We start from the raw sequence: 22,370 nt of genomic DNA on the forward strand, positions 1-22,370 counted from the left end.
ACAGACAGTTTGCTTAGTGTAACTCACCCTTGGTTGGTGTGCCACCCTGCTCATCCAGAGAAGCCCCTAAAGGAGTCCTGCAGACACAATAGAGATATGTCAACCTCCCAGTACACTCAGCCAACACACACACACACACACACACCCCAACAGCCAATAGGTCATACCAAGACAAGCACCATAATTTACTCCCGTTTCATCACAGCCCACACTTTTAACGACACCACACACCCATCAGGTACTATCGGCGCCACTCCATATCAACTGTACCATCACAACTAGCACTGTCACTCAGACTGACACACACACACACACACACACCCTTAACTTGACTTTCCCCTCTCAGAAATACACATAGTACACATTCTATATAATCCTAAACGACTCCACTGCGCAAACACCGTTAGACAGCGGTCCTGCATAGTGGCCCAAGTAAACTTACAATCCACCACGTTCATACTCTCCCGTCACTTTCATGAAGTCAGATTCTAACTCTTCAGCGTCTGGAAACGTGTGAAAAAAACAGCAACCCATGCAACAGTCTTTTGAGGCTAAAAATAACTCAACGGGGCAGAGTGACACGTTACACAGACATTACCCAATCCCAACATGGACACACAACTATCGACCAAAAGCCTGGCTAATTAAAAAAAAACAATAATAAAAAAATAAAAAGACGAAAAAGCAGCAAAATGACTGTAGGGGTGTAGGAAAGCCTATGCACACTCCTCCGACCTGCTTTCAAACTCAAGGCGTAAATGAAGTTACAGTAGCTGACGGGGGTGAAGGACGGCCAAAAACCAGTCCGTTCTCTCCTGTTGAGCTGTTGTGGCCCAGGTGGGGGATTTTTGAAACGGTGAGATATTTGACTAAACAGACAGACCTGGCCCAGTTTGGAAGTCCTGGAAGCCAAGAACCAGGATCTTGTTTGCTGAACTCCTCCTGACCTTCACTAGCTACATTAACCATGCTAAGGAGCCAGCCTGAGCATCCAAGAGATAACCCATTAATAATCCAATGGAAGAGCAAGCTCAGAAATAGAAGTGTCCAAGAAAAACGTCGAGTGACAGAATCGACTGCTTTTTAGAACTTTTCGCGTTGACGTAAAACATGCAGGCGAAGAGTAGACATAAGCCGACAGCAAAGAGGGCCAGAATGCTCGTGGCCATCTCCAAAGGAAAGCATAACAGCGGTCTCCAAGCTATGCTGTTCTGCGGCGGGAAGCATTCATCGGCCACTCGACTGAGCCAGGAGAGAGAGTGTCACTAAATCACACCTCGTCCTGCCATGAATGAAAAACAACGCAACAACTACTAGCATATCAAGGAGTCGAACAGGAAGAAGACACACAGGCACCTTTCAGGCTTCAATACACACTTGGCCCAGTGTTAAGGAAGACTGTTGATAATGTGGGTTTCCCAAACATGTTTTACCGTATGCCTGTATTCACAGTGAAACAAGAAATTTACAGTGCCAGAGGTGAGATCTGAATGTAAATGAGTGAGTCGGGGGGAGAGAGAGATGGGGAGAGAGAGAGAGAAAGAAAGAAAAAGAGCCAGAGAGGAAAGGGAGGGAGGGAGAGAGATGGAGAGATGAAATGAGAGAGATAGATGTAGAGAAGAAGAGACAGAGAGAGAGAGACAACCAGACAAAGAGAGACAGAAAGTGAGAATGAAAGGGAGAGAGAGAGTGAGGGAGAGAGAGAGTGAGAGAAAGATAGAGTTCTCCTCACCAAAGGCTTTAGAGAATCGCTGATGTTCTCACTGTGCACTAAACCCGTCTGCCTGCTTAGTATGCAAGTGAAACCATCAACATTGTTCTGTTCATTTGCATGCAAATGTATGGAGTTGCATAATGGTGCACCACCCTACCTGCAGTCTTCAAGCCAGCTTGCTATTTTGTTGTTCCGACCTAAAAAAAAAAAAAATAACAACAGTGAAGGAAAAAATGGAATTTTAAAATGAAATGACCACAACATGGACTATCGTATGATCATGAGCAATGCAGAGGTCTTTTTATTGGCAACAACGTTGGTCCTGCTAAGTAAAAGTGGGTGCTACCACTGTGCAATCTGAACTCGTACTCTGGTGAGAAGAAAGCGAGCAGTAAAGGTTGTTTATTGAATCTTAATCATTTTATGGCGTTTTGCGTGGAGCTGTTTCAAGAAAGCGGTCGAAAAGCCAAAGCCACTGTAATCTCAAAGCTATTCCCTTCTGCACTTCATCAGTCTGTGCTTACACAGAAGAATTTTTGCTGGGGCTCAGCAGAGTGCTGAAAAACGGATAACCCTCCGTGTGTTCTTTTTAACCTCCTGCTTGGTGTGTGTGTGTGTCTGTGTGTGTGTTAAACGGTCAGGTCAAATCCAAGCCCAATGGTGTATGCGTTAAGAGAGTGGCAGGCATATACTGAATCATCTCACCACTTTTTTTATAATTTTTTTTTATTGAAAAACCATGAGTATTTTATTTACAATGACTTATCAACAAAGTTACAAAAAGATGTTTCTTCTTTTTTCCTTTTATACACACAAACACCCCACCCATCCACCCACCCCGACTGGACCAACACAACAACAATGAAAATAATAAAATAATAAAGGAAAAGGAAATGTTTAGCTACAAATGTCTATGAATAGACACACCTAAGTAAAATTAAAACACCGATACATGAATAGGGTTTAATGAGGGACAACATGACTTCAAAGCTCTGTATGACCTATTAAATTATGCAGTAACTCTATCTCTGAATTCTTACAGTATTTAGTCCATCAATGTGTTGGGAAAGCTCTTGAAGATTACCAAAGTATGTCAAAGAGGTTCCCAGACTGACTGAAATTTGTCCGAGCATCTTATGCAAATTTTATCTTCTCCAAAATGTAAGAATAGCATTACATCTTTCAACCATTGTGCTGCTGTGGGTGGTATATTAGATTTCCAATGAAGCAGAATTTGCCTTCGTGCCAGCAAAAAACAAATGCTATGATGTTGAGTTGTATCTTGGTCATGCTGGTTTCCTCATTTACTACACCAAATAATGCTATCATTGCACAAGGTTGTAAAAGTGACTCCAAGGACTTAGAACAGCACATCAAATATTTCAGACCAGTACCCTGTTAACAAATGGCACGACCAAAACGTGTGTGTCAAATCTGCCACATTAACATGATACCCCACACAACTACTATCAACATTTGGATAAAATGAAGAAAGCTCTTTACTCCAATGCAAAAGCGTGAACCACCTTAAAACTGGATTAGACTAAGCCTTGCACAAAAGTACTATTGTTCACTCTTTTTTAGAGCTTCAGTCCAAGTATCTTCAGAGATTTCAGTGCCAAGTTCTTTCTCCCCATTTAAGTTTGATCCTGACCAGCTTGGCATTGTCCATTGACATGATCATTGTGTAAGAGTGTGCAGTAAAATCCCTCAACCAAAAAAGGAACTTTTCAAAACTGAATCTACTAGTGACTCATTAGGAAGGCTAGGAAACTGTGGGCTATGGCTCTTAGCAAATTGAAAAAAATAATTTTGTTGGAGGTCATATTTGGAACGTAAATCATTTAAAACAAGAGAAGGTTCCATCCACATATAGATCACTGAACCTCATGATCCCTTTTCTATACCATGCTACAAAGGTGTGATCCCATTTGGCGGGTAAGAAGTTGTGATTGTTACACAGCCGGAATATAAAGTCAGAAGAGTTTCCCTCAGGTTGTTCTGCCTCCTAAACTGAGACCATATTTTGAGAGTAGATATTACCACGGGGGTTGGATGTAAAATGTGATATCTTCATGGGAAGATTAAGACTAAAACCAGGGCAAGGAGAGATGATGATATGCATGACATGCCCTCCATTTCACACCAGTCTATACCTGGAGATTGAATCAAATACGCTATTTTGTGGACATTTGCTGCCCAGTAGTAGCTTCTAAAATTTGGCAGAATAACCCGCCTCCAGCTCTTGGGCGTTATAAGAAATCTTTACTAATTCTGGGGTTCTGACCACTCCGTATAAATTTAGATATTATTTAGTCAAGCTGACAGAAAAATTCTTTGGATAAGAAGATAGGAATACATTGAAACAGAAATAAAAATCTTGGCAGAACGTTCATTTTAACACAATTCACTCTGCCTGCTAAAGTCAGATGCAAAATGTCCCATTTTTGTAAGTCTGATTTAAGTTTAGACATGAGTGGGACAAAATTTCCATCAAAGAGGTTTTTAAGATGTTAATACCCAAATATTTGAATCCTGATCTAGAAATCTTTTTTGCTGCTCTTATTTTTTCATTATTATATGTGCCTTTACTTATTTACTTATTTACTTACTTTTTTGTTTACTTGAATGTTATGTTTGTCTGTGGACTTAAAATTGGTAAAATATGTCTTGTCTTCACCGTGGGATAGTGAGAAACGTAATTTCGATCTCTTTGTATGTCTGGAACATGTGAAGAAATTGACAATAAAGCTGACTTTGACTTTGACTTTGACTTTGAAATATGAAATGGCAGAGCATGATCTGGGATTTGCATAGCTAATTTGTTTATAGGTAAACATTCACTTTTTGATAAGTTAAGTTTATAGCCCGAGATCTGACCAAAAGTATGTCACACTGAAATAATTGTATTGATACTTTGCATTGGATCTGATATGTAAAGCAACATATCTGCATATAATGATAACTTCATTTCCAGTCCCCATCTACTTATACCATGTATTGAGGGTGTTGATTTGAGGACCAGGGGCCGTATTCACAAAGCCTTTTATCTTACCACTAGGAGTACTCCTAAATCGCACTAAAAGATTTTAGCTAGGAGTTTTCTCTTAAAAGTTATTCACAAAGCCTTTCAGACCTACTCTTAGTAAGGAAAAATGACAACTCTAAACTAAGAGCGAGTCTTCGTTGCTATGGATGACGTCATTACTCATGCACAAGCTATTTATATATATATATATATATATATATATATATATATATATATATATATATATATATATATATATTCACCAGTAATACAGGTATATGAAAGAGTTGCCCAGATACTATAACATAACGGCCTTGTGGATCAGATATATAGCTAGATGAAGTGAACGGAATTCTTTTATGTATTATTATTGCTGTACCTCTTGCTTTGGTGTTAAAGCTAGAATGAAATATTTGCCCCACCCAATGTCTCTTTAAGCGTAGTTGATCTGCATTACGTAAGTGCGTTTCTTGGAGAAATGCAATATCAGTTTTCAGATTTTTTATGTGAAAGAGTATTTGACCTCTTTTAACAGGGCCATTAAGACCTTTAACGTTCCACAACGTAAACCTGACGGTTTACCCGCCAACATTTACCCTATCAGCCATAGCCACACAGAAGTCCTACAGATTTGCACATCAGTGTTTCCCCTACAATGTATTCATCAGCCATCTGGCGCTCTCCTGGAATCAAAGCGCCACTGCAAAAAAAGTTGGCCAAAAAAAAAAAACACATAAAGGAACTTCAGGAACAGCTGCCGTTAGTTCAGGTTTGATGTCAACAAATAATAGTAGGCTAACGTTGAAAGGCAGTCAGGGGATTCCACAGGAGATCATGCTGGATTTTGTGTTTATGTTTTTAAGTTTAAATTAAACACGCCAGCGAGATAGCTTCGCCCCTACCTTCAGTAGCCTATACCCAGATAAATTCCACGCGGTGTTTAAGTTTTTTGTTTTGTGATACAGGCAATGCTTTTAAGCCCTGTGTTGCTAACATACCTAGGCTGTGAAACTAAGGTCTAGCTAGCCTATTGGTGGGTTTAATTGAATTTGAGTAATAGGATGCATAACCATTTACATCTGGAGATAGTTTTTGTAATTCCTGTAGAGCTCACCAAAAAATTATAGAAATGATACAAGACACTTATCTCCTATAATCCAAGATAGATTTTCTTGAGTTTTGAGCATTTATTTTACCAAATGTCATGGAAAACATAATTCATTTCATCCACATATTCTTATGCACCATGCACAACAATGCTACTAAGTTAAAACCCGTGAGAATCAAGCAAGCCTCACCGGGGCGTCCACGCATTAAAAGTGACAGGCATTCAATTAAGACTTGCACAGCACCAATACAGTGTAATGACATGAAAGAGAAGTCTTATAGTTTATACGGTGCTGTGCAAAAGTTAAGACACCCATGCTGAAATTGACTAATGGGAGGAATAAAAAAAAAAAAAATCTTTTGCCTTTTGTCTTAATTAAAAAAAAATAAAAAAAAATAGGACTAATCAATTATTTTTTAATGTATCATGTATCGTAAATAAATAAATGTTATTATATAAATAAATGTCTTAACTGATGCACAGCACTGTATATTCTAAGTAGTAATAGTTTGTACAGTGGCCTACAGTGTACAGTGGCTAATTACTAATAATGTAAAGGAAAAAGGTGAAAGAAAAACATGAATAATCCTGTTCAAGTACTGCAATAATCATGCTTTGTAAATGCTTGTGTTGATGGTTATGTCATAATTTGTAACTCAATCTGCCCATTTCTTTCACAAAATCCACCAGAAGTCACCATTTAAGGAGTCATTCTTTTACATTTTTCTTTTTTTGAGGGGGGGGGGTGGCTTCCTACGATCAACAATCAATGCTGGAAAATGTTCTAGGGGAAACACTGCACATAGTGATCATTTCACCTTTTACATACAAAACGTGTGTCATGCCTTGATCTAACACCATTAAAGTCAGTAATAATACACAGTGAAATCGAAAGTTGACAATGACAAACAGAACTAGAATGTAAAGTCCAGCCTACCCCATTATCCCCAATAAACCCAACCCCTCCTATCTCTGCTAAATTAGCAGCACGCAGGATTCGTCCCTTTTCTAAACGCTCCCAAAAACTCGTTATCAAAAACATTACTCTCTCAGCCCCTGAGTTAACATAATGGTGAAGAAAACTCCTATACATTCAAAGTACTTATGAACAAGAACAAAACTAAAAATACATAATCATAAAATAAAAAAATAACAAACTGAAACATGCCTTAACAGTCCACGGCATACCATAAGTGGAGCCTAGCCCCGCAGAAGGCTACTTAGTGCTAGTTCGTCTCAGATGTAGCTTACTTTACCCGGTGTTGGTGAATGGATGTTGCGTTAGTCCTCCTGTTCGATAGAGGCCGAGGTGTTGATGTTTCTCTCAACTTTTTGGGAGTAGAAGGTCTCGGCATCCGCTGGTGTTTCAAACATAAAAGTGTCTCCTCCATGGTTCACGCGTAAACGCGCAGGATAGAGTAGCCTGAATTGAACTCCCTTCAGATAGAGAGCCGCTTTGACGTTCTTGAAGGCTGCATGCTTCTTGGAGTGATTATAGCTAAGGTCAGGGTAAAACCTCAGTGTATTACCCTCGTATATTGCGTCTTTCTGCCTTGACCAACGCATTACTCGCTTTCGGTCTTGATATCTGTGGAAGGCGACGATTATGGGTTGGGTGACTTAACTGACCCTTTTTAGGTTTCTATACCAGAGCCCGATGTGCGGGGTCCAGTTCAGGCGGTGTAGAGAATAGGTTCTCCGTGGTGTCTTTCAAAAGTGTGGAAACAAATGTAGCCATGTCGTCCTCTGTTTCACTATCCTCTGGCACATTTATAATACTAAGATTTACTCTTCTAGACCGGTTTTCAAGGTCATCAACGCGATCAACCAGCGTAGCATTCAGAGCTTGCAATTCCGTGATGGCTTTCTCTGCCTTGAACAGGGCGTCAAAGTTTTCGCCTGTTGAAGTCTCCACCTCGGTGACTCTCCTTCCCAATGTGTTCACCATTTCGTGGACGTTCGCTATGGATGCTTGGATAGGCGCCAGAGTCGTTTTAATCAAACCTGCCATGTCCTCTTTCAGATGTTCGCCTTGTTTTTCCATTTCTGTCGCCAACATAGCCAGGTCATTAGCCTTAGCAGCATTCGCCATGCAGTGTTAGCAACCTGGCCACTTGGTCTTAGGTTGGGCTTTTTCGGCTCAGTATCTTCCTTTGGCATGTTCCAGCAACAACAAAAAAATGTCAAAATAAACTAATGAAACGATTTCTTAGATGTACGTTCGTGTATAGTAAGGAGTTTTAAGGTAGTTATGACAAAGTTCTCAGGAGACTCTCATTCGCACGTCTTGTTCCTACATGTCCCAAACCGGAAGCCATCTCACCACTTTTAACTCTCTGGAGTCAATTATCCCAAACAATTATCACCACAATTTTTTTTCTCCTTCCTCACCACTTACATGTAACTACCACCCCCCCAAAGAGGTGCCCTCCTACCACGTACACATTTTACAGCAAGCCTCCGATTTGGGGAAGAGACTTTAGTCAGTTTGAGGTTTGCCACTCCAAACACCTGGGGAGCACATGTTTTCCTTTTGCTCATCAGTCACCAGCATGAACCCATATGAGCACACAGTGTGCACGAGTAGACCACCAAATATAACCCATACCTCTACAACTCACCTAAAACATTCTGTATATAAAGCATCTACCATCTGATGTGTACATTTCATCACAAGCCTTCAAGAAAGCTGCTAGAAATTCCAGCACCTTTTGGGCACAGGAGAAACTCAAGCTGAGCAGAGCAGTCACGTCAGAGAGATGCCTCTGTAGTTCATCACAGCTCAGCATAGATCTGTGCAGTGTTCTCCAAACCTTTGTTAAAGCCAGAGAATAGATATGTTCTACGGACTGTTCTCCAAATAAATCTAACTAGAGCCTGGATTATGCACTGTGTGCAAGTGTTCTCCTAACAAGTCGAGCCAGAGTCTGGACATATGGTGCCATGTTCTCCAAATATATCATACCGGATGCTGCCCTGAAAGTGCTACGTAGCCATATTGTAAAACCCTGTAAAGACAAACCGCCTGGAGGAAGCAACGCTGGTGTTGGTGTTGTGTGGGTAAAGGGACTTACCTGGCTCCTTGGCTGCGGAGGGCTTCTCCTCAATGGGCTCGGCAGCGGGCACTGGCGGGCACTCCTCGGAGCCGCCGTCGTCCTGGGACTCGGGGGCCTGCCAGGAGTCTCGGCTCTTTGCCCAGGCCCTCCTCTTTATGGTGGCATCCTTCCATGGGTGCTCATGCTCGCTCGGGGGCTCGCACTGCTCCATGTCAGTCTGCGTTCTCCCGCCCTCACTCTCTCTCACCGTCACACACACACACAGCGTGTGTGTTACTGCAGTAGGGGGCAAGTCACCTGGGGAGGGTAGAGAGGGATAGGAGTACAGGCTCAGCATCGTATGACAGCACAGGCCAGAACATTCCTACACACACACACACACACACACACACACACACACAGAGATTGATGTATAGTTTACAGTGAGGTGCTCTGTTTCATCACATAGGCATGTGGGAAAACCATCCACATGAGTGGTGCATCCTATGAACTGACTCGTAAAGTCAACGTGTTATTGCTCAAATACTTATGTGGGTAAATTTTAGTACGTCACACAACAAACTGTAAAAAAAAAACAGAAGAGTACAGTGACGGAAAAATTCTCTATAAAAACACACTGAGCTACTGTGTTTCTGCTGCCTTTTTATGGCTGTATACTAGCTTACATCCCAGACCCACCAGTCTAATGAATGCTCACAGGCCTAGCCAAAGTTACTAATCGGTAGGTTTGGGAGGATTCCAGGTGGGCAGTTAACGTGTTGAGGCCAGTCTGAATACTGTGAGTTTAAAGATATCGTTTTTGAAGTTTATTTGCTGCACTCTTGCGGCCATTCAGTAGCCTGGGCTGTGCGGTCGTAGCCCCTTTCTTACCGTTTTCCAAATAAAAAACAGAAAGCACCTAAGCAACCAAGTCTATATTTGCAGTAATTTAGGGGCGTAAATGAGCAGCTCATCATCAAGTGGCACAGTCCTAGTATGACAAACTCTTGTGTATGCAGGACAGATTGTAGTAATGATAATTAAATTTTACTGTAAAGTAATAAATTAGATCTCAAAAGCCCTCAAAAAGGAAATGAGATCAAAACGTGTGTTTTGAGTCCTCCTCCCACGGAAGATCTAACTTTCACGTTCACAGATTCAAGTAAGCAGGAGGGAAGCCTATACTACGCAATGAGATAAGCGCTGTGTTGAGCCAGTGGTGCGTTCAAATTAGGCAAACGAGCAGCACAGGAGAGAAAGCGCACATTTACAGGGCTTGTTATTGTAAGCACGTGGTAGAGGCTCCTAACTTAAGAAGAACGAGAAGAAACTTTTTAAAACTGCAACAAGGATGAGGTGCACGGGCTCATCTTCAACGAGTGGTTGTTGGAGAAGAGGACTGTTCAACCTGGGTTCACTTATGTGCTGAACATATAAATAAACTGGCCTTACTTTCCCTTTGCAAAATGGAATTGGTGAGTCTTCACACCATTATTTCTTTCTCCTGAAGTTTATGTATGAAATAGGTTTCCAGATTCCACTTAGATGGGGAAGTAGCTACAAGGATTCCAAAGTTCACATTTAAGAACAAGAGAAGAAACGTCAAGGTAGCAACAGGTCGTTACATGCCTCCATTGAGAGCAACAAGGTGATCGTTAATATAACAGCTTTTATTAGCCAATAATAACATTAACGTGGCGCAGGGGAGGATATTCCCATCCAGTAAGTATTAACTCTAGACTCATCCTCCTTACCTGTCTGCCACACAGATAGTGTAGTGGGCGATAGATGGTGTTCTTATAATGACACTGTTTACCAACGAAACTAGGCTATTGTGCAGTAACCAAAGCACAATAGGCCAACTATCACATTAACAACCCAACCCCCCACCCACACACACCAAAGGGCTACTGGAACTTTCAACTTTACTGGTAAAATGACGTGTCCCACTCGAGTCCTCACAGAAGACAAACCTTCAGATGCGTAAGGGATAATGCACAACGAGGTGTCCATTATCAGAAATAAATGGACGACGCGGAGGCGTGAACCATCCGACGTGAAGTCCATTTATTTCTGATAATGGACATCTCGTCGTGCATTATCCCGTTTATACCATGGTCACTTACGAAATAAATAAATATGAAATCAATTATTAATACTAAATGAGTTTTAGAGCTAAATCGTTAGTTTTTTCAGCTGTTTAATCGCAACACTCTGGAATGTTGATAAGTCACAGCTGAGCGGACTAACTCAGGTGTTGTCAAGCAACGTCATAATAATTTTATAGGTGTAGTATATCACTTTTTAAACGACACCCTTTTCAACCTAGACCATGGTATAAATGTCAATAACCAACTGTCACAACAGCATGCACAGTAACTTGCATACAAGTCAAGCAATGCACACCACATAAACAATACAAAACAAACACATTAGATAACCTCTTACCTAAGCAAGCATAAAAAAACACAAGCAACTGAAAACAAGCAACAAACAAACCAATTAAAGTTAAGTGCACTAATCACTGAGGGCACGTCGGCAGCAAATCTAATAGAAAGCAATGACCCAGCAAGAAATGACCGGTACCTCAGTGCTGGTCCTGCCCACAACACAAAGGGATCTACAGTGAGAGCAGCGGGTGTCTGGGAAGCCGGACAGTGTGGCGGGATCTCAGTGTGGGATAGATGGTGGAGCTAGAAGTCAGAAAACAAGTAGAGCAGGAAATGTCTGTTTAGCCGAAAGATTACAAGCTGGTGCAGAGTCATTTCCTGTTTTTTGGGCCCCGTGCACTGGCCGTTCTAAAGGGAATCGGACAGGGGGGACAGCGGCGGCGGCCAAGTGGGATGGATTTATCATTCAAGTGAATGATCTCTCAAGAGGCCCAAGCGGAGGCTATTATTAGGCCAGGCCTATTTTCAGAGAGCCATTTTCATAAGTAAGCAGGAACTGGGATTTCCAGGACTAGTAAATACAAATGAAATCAACAAAGCGAGTGGGGAGGGCCCAGACGTGGCATGAGAGCGGAGACAGAAAATAAAGACAGAAAAATAAAACAGCTGTCAAACATAAGTGTGCGCAAGCTTGCGTTTGCTCTGAACCAACATCGCCATGTCTGGTTCTAGGGTGGCCGCGGCTGAGCGGGTGAGTAAGTCAATGCGAGCGGGATGCCATGCGTCCATCCAAGCGTGACGCCTGCACACTGCCCTCCCTCTGCGGTTTCACCATGCTCCGCCACACACACACACACACACACACACACGGAGAACAGATAGCTCCCACAAAACAGCGGTTACGCAGCGATGCACAGGCTTGCATGCCACCACAAGATTGCATAGGAACGGATCTGGCTCGTTCTCAGGCTACACCAGTGACTCATCGGGAAACAGTCTAATGATTATTCACACCGTGATCTTTGAATGGAGTCCTCAATGAACATCAGTGCTCGCGGGAATTCTGGGCAGAAAGCATACAGATGGCCAAGGGTTTAACCATCAACATCCACATCACCTTAGATGGTTGCTGGAGGAATATTCAAACTGAATAAGGCGCACGCACGCATGCACACACTCCATGAGTATTAAAAACTGGTACATAGCAAGACCAAGCAGAGTGGCCATTATAATCTCTAACAAGCTAGATCTTCTGGAAATTACTCTGGGCAAACCTCTGGTCTTTACCAATATGCATGGAAACTTTTGACATACAAACAGATGTCTTTGTGGGGGATGCTCAACAAACAACTTAAACAGACATTGCCTGTCATTTTCTTTTTTCCATGACACAAATCCACTCCATACTAAACATTTACTGACGTTCACGAAGACAAAGATTGTAAACAAACTCCTTTGTCATTGTGCACAAGTGTGGCACAGTGGAACATGACAAGCTGAGGTGGGCCGCCCTTTAAAAAGGAGTGTTGCTGTTTAGTGTCGTAAACACGGGTGAACCCCCTCAGTCTTACAGCCCCATATTGGACCTGTAGTGCCGGCCACCACTGTAAACAGGCCCATCACAGAAGAACACAGCCTGCTTTAAATGGACACAGGCTGCAGGGAGATGGATGAAGAGCGGTATTGTTTTAATCTAAATAACTGTCAGGCTGCTCCACAAAATGTGCGCCACTTTCCCACTCCTGCTGCTGCTGGTGCCTCAGGATGAGCGATGTCGCTAGCATTAGCCCCCCCCCTCCCCTTCTACCTCCTCTCGCTGCGCACGCAGATGGAGGAAGCCATAGCTCTCCTGTGCTTCAGACGGACGCAAGGAGCAGATGTTCAGGATGCAGAAATAATCATCCAGATATCATGTTATTCAACTAAGCCCCCCCCCACACACACACATGTATACACACACACACGTATATAAACACACACACACACACACACACACACACACACACACAGACACACAGCCTCCACCTACATCATCCCCCTTGTGGGGCCACAGTACAGTCCAGCTGTTTGCCTCGTGAGGAGCAGGAACACCAGCGCAACATTGCGCAACACTGCACAAAAATATACAGACTGGGTACTGGAACCAACACAGCAGGGAGTCCTTCTAATAGGACAGGCCTTTTCTCTAGCAGACCAGAGAGGAAACAGCGAGGCATTAATCATGTTTCAGCCTACACGGTCATCACTGTCAAAGAGTGATAGAGATTGGAAAGTCATGAAGGGAAAATAATATGTGAAGAAAGACAGAAGGTGAGAGAGAGAGAGAGAGAGAGAGAGAGAGAGAGAGAGAGAGAGAGAGAGAGAGAGAGAAAGAAAGAAAGAACGAAAGAAAGAACGAACAACAGACAGACAGACAGACAGAAAAAAAGAAAGAGAAGTGTTTTTCTTTCTGATCACCTGACAGGAGGTGTGTCAAGCAGGTCAGAAATGTGTTGTGTCCAAAGCATTAGGTGTACCCCTGGAAACTAAAGCCTTGCCTCAAGCGTTGATGTTATTACAGAACAGGAACGACATTGGAAACCAGAGGGGGCCTTTCTCTCTCTTTGCCCAGAATAGACTGTAAAAGCTTTCGACAAGAATAGAGTGAAAAAAAGAGCTTTGAACACACTGTGACACTGTGCAATACTTCTGTTTTCTTTCCTGGATTGTCTCTAGTTCACAGGAATGGAGGCAACATTGGCAACAGTGTCCATGACAAACACCTGGATGTCAAAGCTACAGACAGAGGAACAGCACAGCGTACCACCCACTTTTGACTATCTCCAAACAGACCAAATAAACCGCAGGATGAGTCAAATTAAGCACAGAAACAAAACCTCCCGCGGCCCTAAAATTGCTTTTCAAAAGGATAACTATTTTTAGGGCTCTTTAGTGTACCCCCCCACACAAACATAAACTGGCCTTGACCCCTATCTCGAGAACCAGGATGTCCCAGTTCCCACATGTTCACTGCCAGATGGGGACCAGGATGGAACCATCAGTTGTGACAAAGCCAATGTCCCAACAATTCTGCTTAACTTTCAGACATGACATTACTCTCACACCCATGTCTTCCCAGAAATAAATTATTTACAGATGCAGACACCAATGTGGAACTACAAACACTCTCAATTTTCACATTCCGAGTCAGAAAGTGGTTTCAGCAAGCTGATTATTATACAAAACTGATGGTAGTGATTCAGAATTTTGCCCAACAGGATCAAAATACTTTTGAACTTCATTTATTAAATATATTTAGACAATAGACTAAAATGAATCATGTGGCATTTCTTAGAAACAACAACCCTTTGCTAATCTACTTCCAAATTCCAACCAGATATCTATTAGATCAGAGCTCAGATTCAAAACAGGGCTTAAAAGATCTCCAACTCCCCTTTTGCATGCAACAGAAACCACACCTGCTACACCTACTTCCCTGTAGGGGAAATATAATACTGGGCTCTCTTTAACTGCCCCACTGCACTGCCACTCTGACTGACCGTAGTCGGGTTCCTGGCATCACGAGTGGCTGCTGCCATCCTGGCCTGTCAGCAGCCATGGGAGTAACGCTCCAGCACACACTAGCCGCTCCATTGTGGTATTGTTTCACAAGGTGAGGTAAAAAGAGGCACAGACAGGGTTAGGCACCAGCAAAAAGGGCAGCTACCTTCCTGTGCCACACCCCTCTGGAGTCCCACAGGGACCAGTCCACGGACCTGAGCTAAAAAGCCCCTTGGAGAGGTGAACTTTCAGACGGCTAACGTTTCATAACAGTAACGGAGCTGACGTAATGTTCACTTCAAAGCAACAATGTGAGCTGTTGGACTGCACCATGGAGCTAAGCAACCGAGCCAGGGGAAAGGAGACCTTTGTAATTCCAGCTGGAAAACACAACACTGCCGGTGCCTGTCGTTATCTTCCCAATCATCAGCAATTTAATCAGCATCAGTGCCGCAGCAACATAGCCAGACGCTTGACACCAAGTGCAAATAGACCCAAACAGACGACCATTATCGTAAGGACTTTTAGCACATCCACAACCTCTTCACAAAGCCAGACAGAGATCTGAGTAGTGCAGTAACAGAACAGTGAGGCTTTCCAGAGCTTTAGCCCCAGTCAGACATCCTCAAAAAGAAATTATGAAACGCACAAGGTCTGCATACACACATGGACTGTGAGTGTCAAGACCCAAAAATCAATTGGTAATGTCCCTGAAAAAAATCCTTTATTTTGGAAATGTGACAGGCTGCTTACAGCATCAGCACTTTTGTTAAAGCTTCTCCTCCTCCTGGCACCAAGACCATTTCCGCTCAGGCTTTAAACAGCGTGGCTGTGAACAACTGGGGTTCGACAATAAATCTAAAGAAGATCAAAATCATCCCTATCTCCCAGACAAAAGACATAGCTATGTGTCTGAGTGGACATGTGCCTGTTCTCTTCAGCCATTGTGTTTGAAAGTGCTAGAAGTTATACCTCTCTCTACTGTCCGACAGCATACATCGATTTAAACCAGAGCACATAAAAGTGCCTCTGGTTGCCTAGTCCTCCAGTTGTAATAATGGGCGAAAAGACGTGAAGCTCCCATTCCTGAAATTATGGGGGAAAACAGAGAAAGACTTTAATTGGAAAAAGCCAGGGTACCACTGCCAGAGATCACCACAACATATGCTAAAGGAATCTGACAGAGTCCTGTGCCAAATGTAGGGGAACCTCATGAAAGACTATGTCCTTGGACAATAACAGGCCCATATTTTTTTCTTCAGTGGAAAAGGGGCTTTTGTTGGACAGCAAGAACACTAAGTATCTTTAAGCCCACACAGAAGGCCAGAGAACACAAACTGTACTCTTTGGTCAAAGCCACAGGCTGATCCTTTAGATCCTTCCAGGTTGTTTGCTTTGCTTTTGGGGGTAGGGGGGTGGGGGGGGGGTCCTGCAGCTCTGTGACACATTTTGTATTCAGGACAAAGCATTACTGGCCAGAGGAGAAAGACTCCAGAGAAGATGTAATGTGTAAGGGTAATGAAGACAAGGTCAAAAGACCCGTTAAAAAAGACTGAGTTCCAAGTTTTAAACTAAATACATTGACTAGATCATCATGAAACGAGATAATAATATACCCTCAGATAAGTAAAAGGTTACTATGTGTATAGGTCCAGCATAGGATTCAGAATATACAAAAGCCATTGGAAACTCAGCATAGAACACCTACAGTTGAGAGGCAAAGCACACCCTTTCATGGCTAAAGGAACATTTAGGCCAAAGAGCGATGACAGAATAACACCCTTGCACAGACTAATTTTCGAGCCTGCTTCTCTTGGCCGATCCAACATGAGGGGTAAAGCATCTCTTCTCCACCCCTTTAATAGACCAGCTGACACTGGAACAGACCTGACATGAACCTGAAGAACCCCCGCCAGATCCGTGCCAAAACTCAACAGCCACCAAAAAAAGGGGTGAACAAGTCCATCATCCCCCCCGTCCCAAGGCTGCCTGTTGAGGCACACCACCAGCAGCAGCAACAGCAGGGACACACCATGTACCAGCATTATCATAACACTGTTTAATCATTAGCCCGAACAAGGTCAGTGTTGCCCAGGGTTTCAATTTGAGCAACACGAAATAAACACACAAAGCGCACAGAGTGAATGTCCAGGGCCTGCAATAAAAAAAAAAGCTGAGGCAAATGGTTACAAAACGCTCCCATGTCATATCCTGTGCGAGGCGGAGAAACCCAAACGCATCACAGCACACCGTAGAGAGAATAAGGTGGAAGGATAAAGCTCTGCTTATTGATGTTGGATTAGTGGAGTACAGAGCCAAGTGCTTGAGAAAACAAACGTGTGTCAGTAGTGCTGAGCGAGCGGCAGGAAGGTTCTGAAGCTCACTGGAAAGAGTCCCAGTGCTGGGTGCTTCACAGAAAATGGGCTGTAAAATGGACCTGTGAGACTGTTAAACCACTATATGTAAGGTGTATAGCCAGCAACATATGTGTGCAGTCTTATGTTTAAAACATGAAAAACTATTGTCTGACATAAATTCTACTGAGGCGACATTTTGTGGATAAAATGCATGCTGCGTATGCATGCATATGAGATCCAAACTATCTGATACTTACTCATTACGAAGTTGTTCTGAATAAATTTCTGGATGCACATACTCTGTTTCAAACTGTTACGAAAATGTTTATACATTACATACATATACATAGAAATGTAAGCATTCCACATAACATTGCTACTGGAGACATTGAAAATGGACTAGGTCCGAAACGTCTGTTTAGCCTCTGACTTCTTTTGTAACTTTTCGGCTACAATACATATTTTTCCACACAAGCCTTGCGCCTCCTTGTTTCATTACCTTAAGCGATCACTACTTTTTGGGAGCGGACGCACCAAGCAATACACGGGTCAAAAGTGTAGGCGCAGACGCCGACCTTGCTGGTTTTTCCTTTACATAACCTTGCCAACAATGTAAGTCTAGTGTGCTCAGTTGAATCCTGGACAGATGCAAGAGAACATTCTGTGGTTGGAACAGCCACTTTGTAGAAAAGTGCGCGCATGCACACACACACACAGACACAGAGACTCACAGACTCACAGACACACACACGGTTAATTTAGCACAATTTCTCATCCTCTCATATCCATTACGCACACTGCCTGTTTCTGTCCATCTTGTTGTCCATCCGCGTCGGACTCTGGCAGGGATGATTTTGGGGGCTGTTTGTGGGACTACAGCCAACCTCATTTCCTGTCTCCACAGCCTCAATCCCCCCTCATAGCCCAGCATGTATTGTACACCCTGTCTTCAATTCAAAGCGCCTTACTGGCATGGACATTTTTAAAGGAAACAGTGTGTTGCCAAAGCTTGGAACATGCAGAAATAATGTATTGTAAACATCAACGCAGAAAAACACCAAATCATGTAATATGTGTGTTGTTTGAGTATAAGCACTACACTTCCACTTGAGAGGCATTTATCAGTGTGATCTAAATAAATGTCTGACTGCTGTGTCTGCAAAACTAAAATATGTCTAGTCATTTATCTATCTATCAAGGCATGAATAGTGTCCTGCTAAGGCCAAGACTAGTCGATTTCCCTTCATTCTGAATAAACTTGACCTGGGAAACTCTGTGATGCTATGGCAACACAGACTTCCTCTCTTCCTGTAACAATAATACTGCCCTGAACACTATGTTGTGGACTTGGCGGCTCTGATACGGGGGGAATATAAAAAAAAACTGAGATTACATAAAAGTACCTGGCTTGATTCTGCAACTTGGACTCCAGCCAAAACTAATTTAAAGGCCAATGGAATGCAAAACAAACAATCAGCAAAGTTACACAAAAAGTGGCTACATTTATAATGATTTAGAAATTAAATTAAATGAAATATTTAAAATATCTACATACACTCCAAAAAAGGGACGGTAGGCCTGCAGAAGAGGCGTGGCCCTACTAACTTTTCCTGGTTAGAAAAAAAAATCCAGTCATGATCGTAGCTTTTTTGTTTGACAGGGGAGTCTCTTCCTCTCTCTCTCCCTGTCTCTCTCTCTCTCTCATCATGTGAGGGAACATGAATCCACCCATATTGGCTCAGCAAACACCCCAGACGTAAGTCAGGCTGCTGAGCGAACACCTGTAGCCTATGCTCTTATCTACAGGCGCACGGTGTTCCACCCTCAGTTTGCACAGAGTATGGGCTGCCCTACTTTTCAACATCAACCAGCAAGAGTGGAAAATTCACCGTGGGGACAAAAAAAAAAGGGGAACGCATCAGAAACAGAGAACTGGGCCCCTGGTATATACACATGTCACTGTCTTTAGAAGTTTAACAGAGACGGCAGGGCTTTCTCTTTGTGTACATGCTGACTGATGTGAGAGGAACAACACTTCAAAATAGTTTACAAAGAATATGCAAAAGAATGCCACAGATTAGGCTATTTCCTTAACCCAGACTACATCAGAATGGGCCTATTATTAGAACATTCTATTACTGAATGATGACTTACAGAGTAACAGGAACAAGGACAACAGCAGGCTGATACCAAAGTGGAGGTGTGACATGTTCTAAAAGGAATGTTAGAGTTACAGTAACTCATGAGAGGGATCAGTGTGTTTTAATTTCAATGGCATGGTCCCACTGCTGTAATATGCACCTGCTAAACCCACCTAGCACGCCCAGAGAGACCGAGATAAGCCGAGAGAAATAGAAAGTACAGTCGCTGGAGAGAGAGACAGAAAGAGAGAGAGAGCTTGCCAAAGATAAAATCCATATTTCACCCATCGGTCTAGGTGTGCATAACCTATAGACGAGGCACCTGCTCCAAACGGTTTCTCTCATCATTGTTCCATGTCGACATAAATAAGCGAATTAACGGAATGAGCAGAATCCTAGATTTGATGATAATGGTTAAGCAAGCCGGAGGCTACTGTCTATAGCTTGCTCACTGCCTGCGTTCGTAAATCATACTTACCACGGCCATACTTTGTCTAATCTTTCAAGAATGTGTCTGACATACACATTGACACTGCGCTTCTTTACTAATGCTAAGAAACTGAGGTTGTGATATAACGCTCATATCAGCTGATAGCAACTAACACACTACCTGTACTACGTAAGCAGCATGCTTCACACAGCCAACACCCTTCACCCACAGGTAGACTTGCTTGCTTCATCATCATCCAGCTACGATGAAAAAAACAAGACCATACCAAACAAATGAAGGAATATTTGTTGTTTCCATGTTAACTGCTGACTGAACCCCTAGCCTACTTCAGTATCCTACAAAGTACAGAAATGTGATGAGTCATGTAGATGAACGCGGTAATAAAGTTACAATTTGCACCTTGTCTCGGTTGTAATTATGTTGAAGTGCCACACTTCTACAGTCAGCAACGTAGGCCTACACCATGACACGAATGCAACATGTTGACAAGGATAAGCTAGTTAAAACGACTATGCATTCCACTCAAAACTTTTATCCATTTACTGTTTTCTTACTCCCAAGTTCAAACTCAGTGCCCCCCCTCCGCATGAGTCAAAGAAAATCTGAGTGAATCCTAGACTGACGCAGATAAGATCAGATTGTATGCGCGCCTACTCTATTAACGCATCGCAATTTGAATGACACTCACATGAAAGAGAATTAACATTTTCTTACCATTGTAACACTAGGCTACTGTGTGGAGTTCTATTGATCAGATTCGGTGCTGCTCCGTGTCATCTGCCAAACTTCACCGAACTTCATGGAACTGAAAAGCTTCCGCTTCCGGACAAAGTATAAAGTAACATAACAAGGGCGAGTGTGGAAAACAGAGAGGACTCCTCCACAACTTTAACCGTCCTGAAACCTGCTGGAGAATAAGATAAGTGCAAGAGGAAACCAGACCAAATGTTGCTTTTCAGCCTTCAAAGTAGCGCGTGCTCACTGTCAGGGTATAAATGTAGAAAAAAATGGTGATTAGGAAGAGCATGAAACAACATGTAACAAATCAAATTCCAAACAAAGTCCAAAAGTAGAGATGTTAGTGGTGTGTTTTGCTGTTGTGGTAACTGACTGTTTCTCATCATGGCTTAAGGAAAGAATAACTCTAAGGAGTGACAAATGTAGCCTACATGCACAGTTGGACACGCATTGTACCCCGCATGCTCCCACATTCCAAAATGCGATCAGTGATCTTATTGAAAATAAAAATATATATAAACAAAATGATATATACAAATAAATAAAACAGTAGACTACAGTAGGGTAATTTCTGAATTAACCAGACTATTACGTAGTCTAAGCAAACGTTTTCCCGTTTGTTATATAGAGAACTTTGAGTATAGTAAGAATAGACTTATGTATGGTGTGGTGTGCTATTATTTTGTAAGTATGACGTTTAAATTTGAATTTAAGGGATGTATAAAAGTTGCAGATATATAATTTAACCACACGAAGGCGCCATTGTATGCCATATCTGTTTGGGGCGCCCCTTGGATAAACATTCGAGGAATAGGCCTACATCCTCTACTTGTGTAAGAAGACTTGTGTTTTCAAGATAATATTCCAAGCAAATTGAATGATCTGATGTGGGGTAAAAACATCTTAAATTCTTAGATGAATAGCTAAATAGGCTATGGGCCAAATTCGTGATTGCAACATTATTCCAACATTATTTAAAACCCAGGGAATGTAATCTACCAATGATCATCTGATTAAATGGACCTTATCGGTTTTATATTCTTCACACCTCGGTTTAATTTCAACTTCAAACCAGAAAATGGTTGCAAAACAGATGGAGCATGTGCATTGCAGTCAATGACAACCATTCTAACATTTCCCATGAGGGCCAGGGCCGGTTCTAGCCTACTACATTTGGGTGGGCTGGTAGAAAGTTTGGGTGGGCAACATAGCAAAGCGGTCAAATTGGATCAAAATTTACTTAAACAAACAAAACACAAACACAAAAACGGGACTACCTAGCCTGAGTTGCTGCAACCAACAATCAGTATTTCTGAGACATGTTTTTAAAAGAAGTATTTCAAATACAAAATAGTGTGCTGTCATTTGTATTTTATTGTATTGAAGATAATGGCTTCGTATTTTGTATCAAAATACTTTATAGGTGTGTATTTTTGTTGTTTAAAAATACTGCCAAATATTTTTGGTAAAACCAATAACCTACTTTTGGTGATGTGATGACATCATAAAAGTGCAAAATAATGAATGCAGCCTCTGACTGGTGCTGTATAGTAATTTCCCCAGAGTTGTTGTGAGCAGAATATTGAGATTCAGGAAGATGATCCAGTACAAGATGAGTAACGTATAGCTTGCTCACACACGGATGGATTACGGCACGGGCCTACCGGGCCCAAGGGGTCAGGGGGCCCTGAACCCTAAGCCTTTGCATGGAATTATTGCCTCAATATCAGCAAATCAGGATGTAGGCTATGAATCTGATTGAATTTAGTATTGGCCATCCCCAAAATGCACCAGAATACAGGAAATCACATCAAACCACACACACACACAAACACACACACATGTGCAACAATTAGTGGGGGGCCCTT

General features: G+C 42.4%; 1 protein-coding gene across 1 annotated transcript in view; it reads right to left on the reverse strand.

Annotated features, from left to right (window-relative positions):
• The window catches only part of itprid2 (ITPR interacting domain containing 2), a 44,980-nt gene extending 24,297 nt beyond the window's left edge, over positions 1–20,683 (reverse strand). Inside the window, exons 1-4 of the mRNA XM_048238492.1 lie at positions 20,479–20,683; positions 8,925–9,203; positions 1,872–1,911; positions 28–77 (exon numbers count right to left, since the gene is read on the reverse strand). Of these exons, the coding sequence (XP_048094449.1) occupies positions 28–77; positions 1,872–1,911; positions 8,925–9,117 (283 nt within the window). The 5' untranslated portion in view covers positions 9,118–9,203; positions 20,479–20,683. The remainder of the gene's footprint in view (positions 1–27; positions 78–1,871; positions 1,912–8,924; positions 9,204–20,478) is intronic.
• Between the last annotated feature and the right edge of the window lie 1,687 nt (positions 20,684–22,370).

The sequence above is a fragment of the Alosa alosa genome, chromosome 3 (genome assembly GCF_017589495.1).
Source record: "Alosa alosa isolate M-15738 ecotype Scorff River chromosome 3, AALO_Geno_1.1, whole genome shotgun sequence".
Taxonomy (NCBI): Eukaryota; Metazoa; Chordata; class Actinopteri; order Clupeiformes; family Clupeidae; genus Alosa; species Alosa alosa.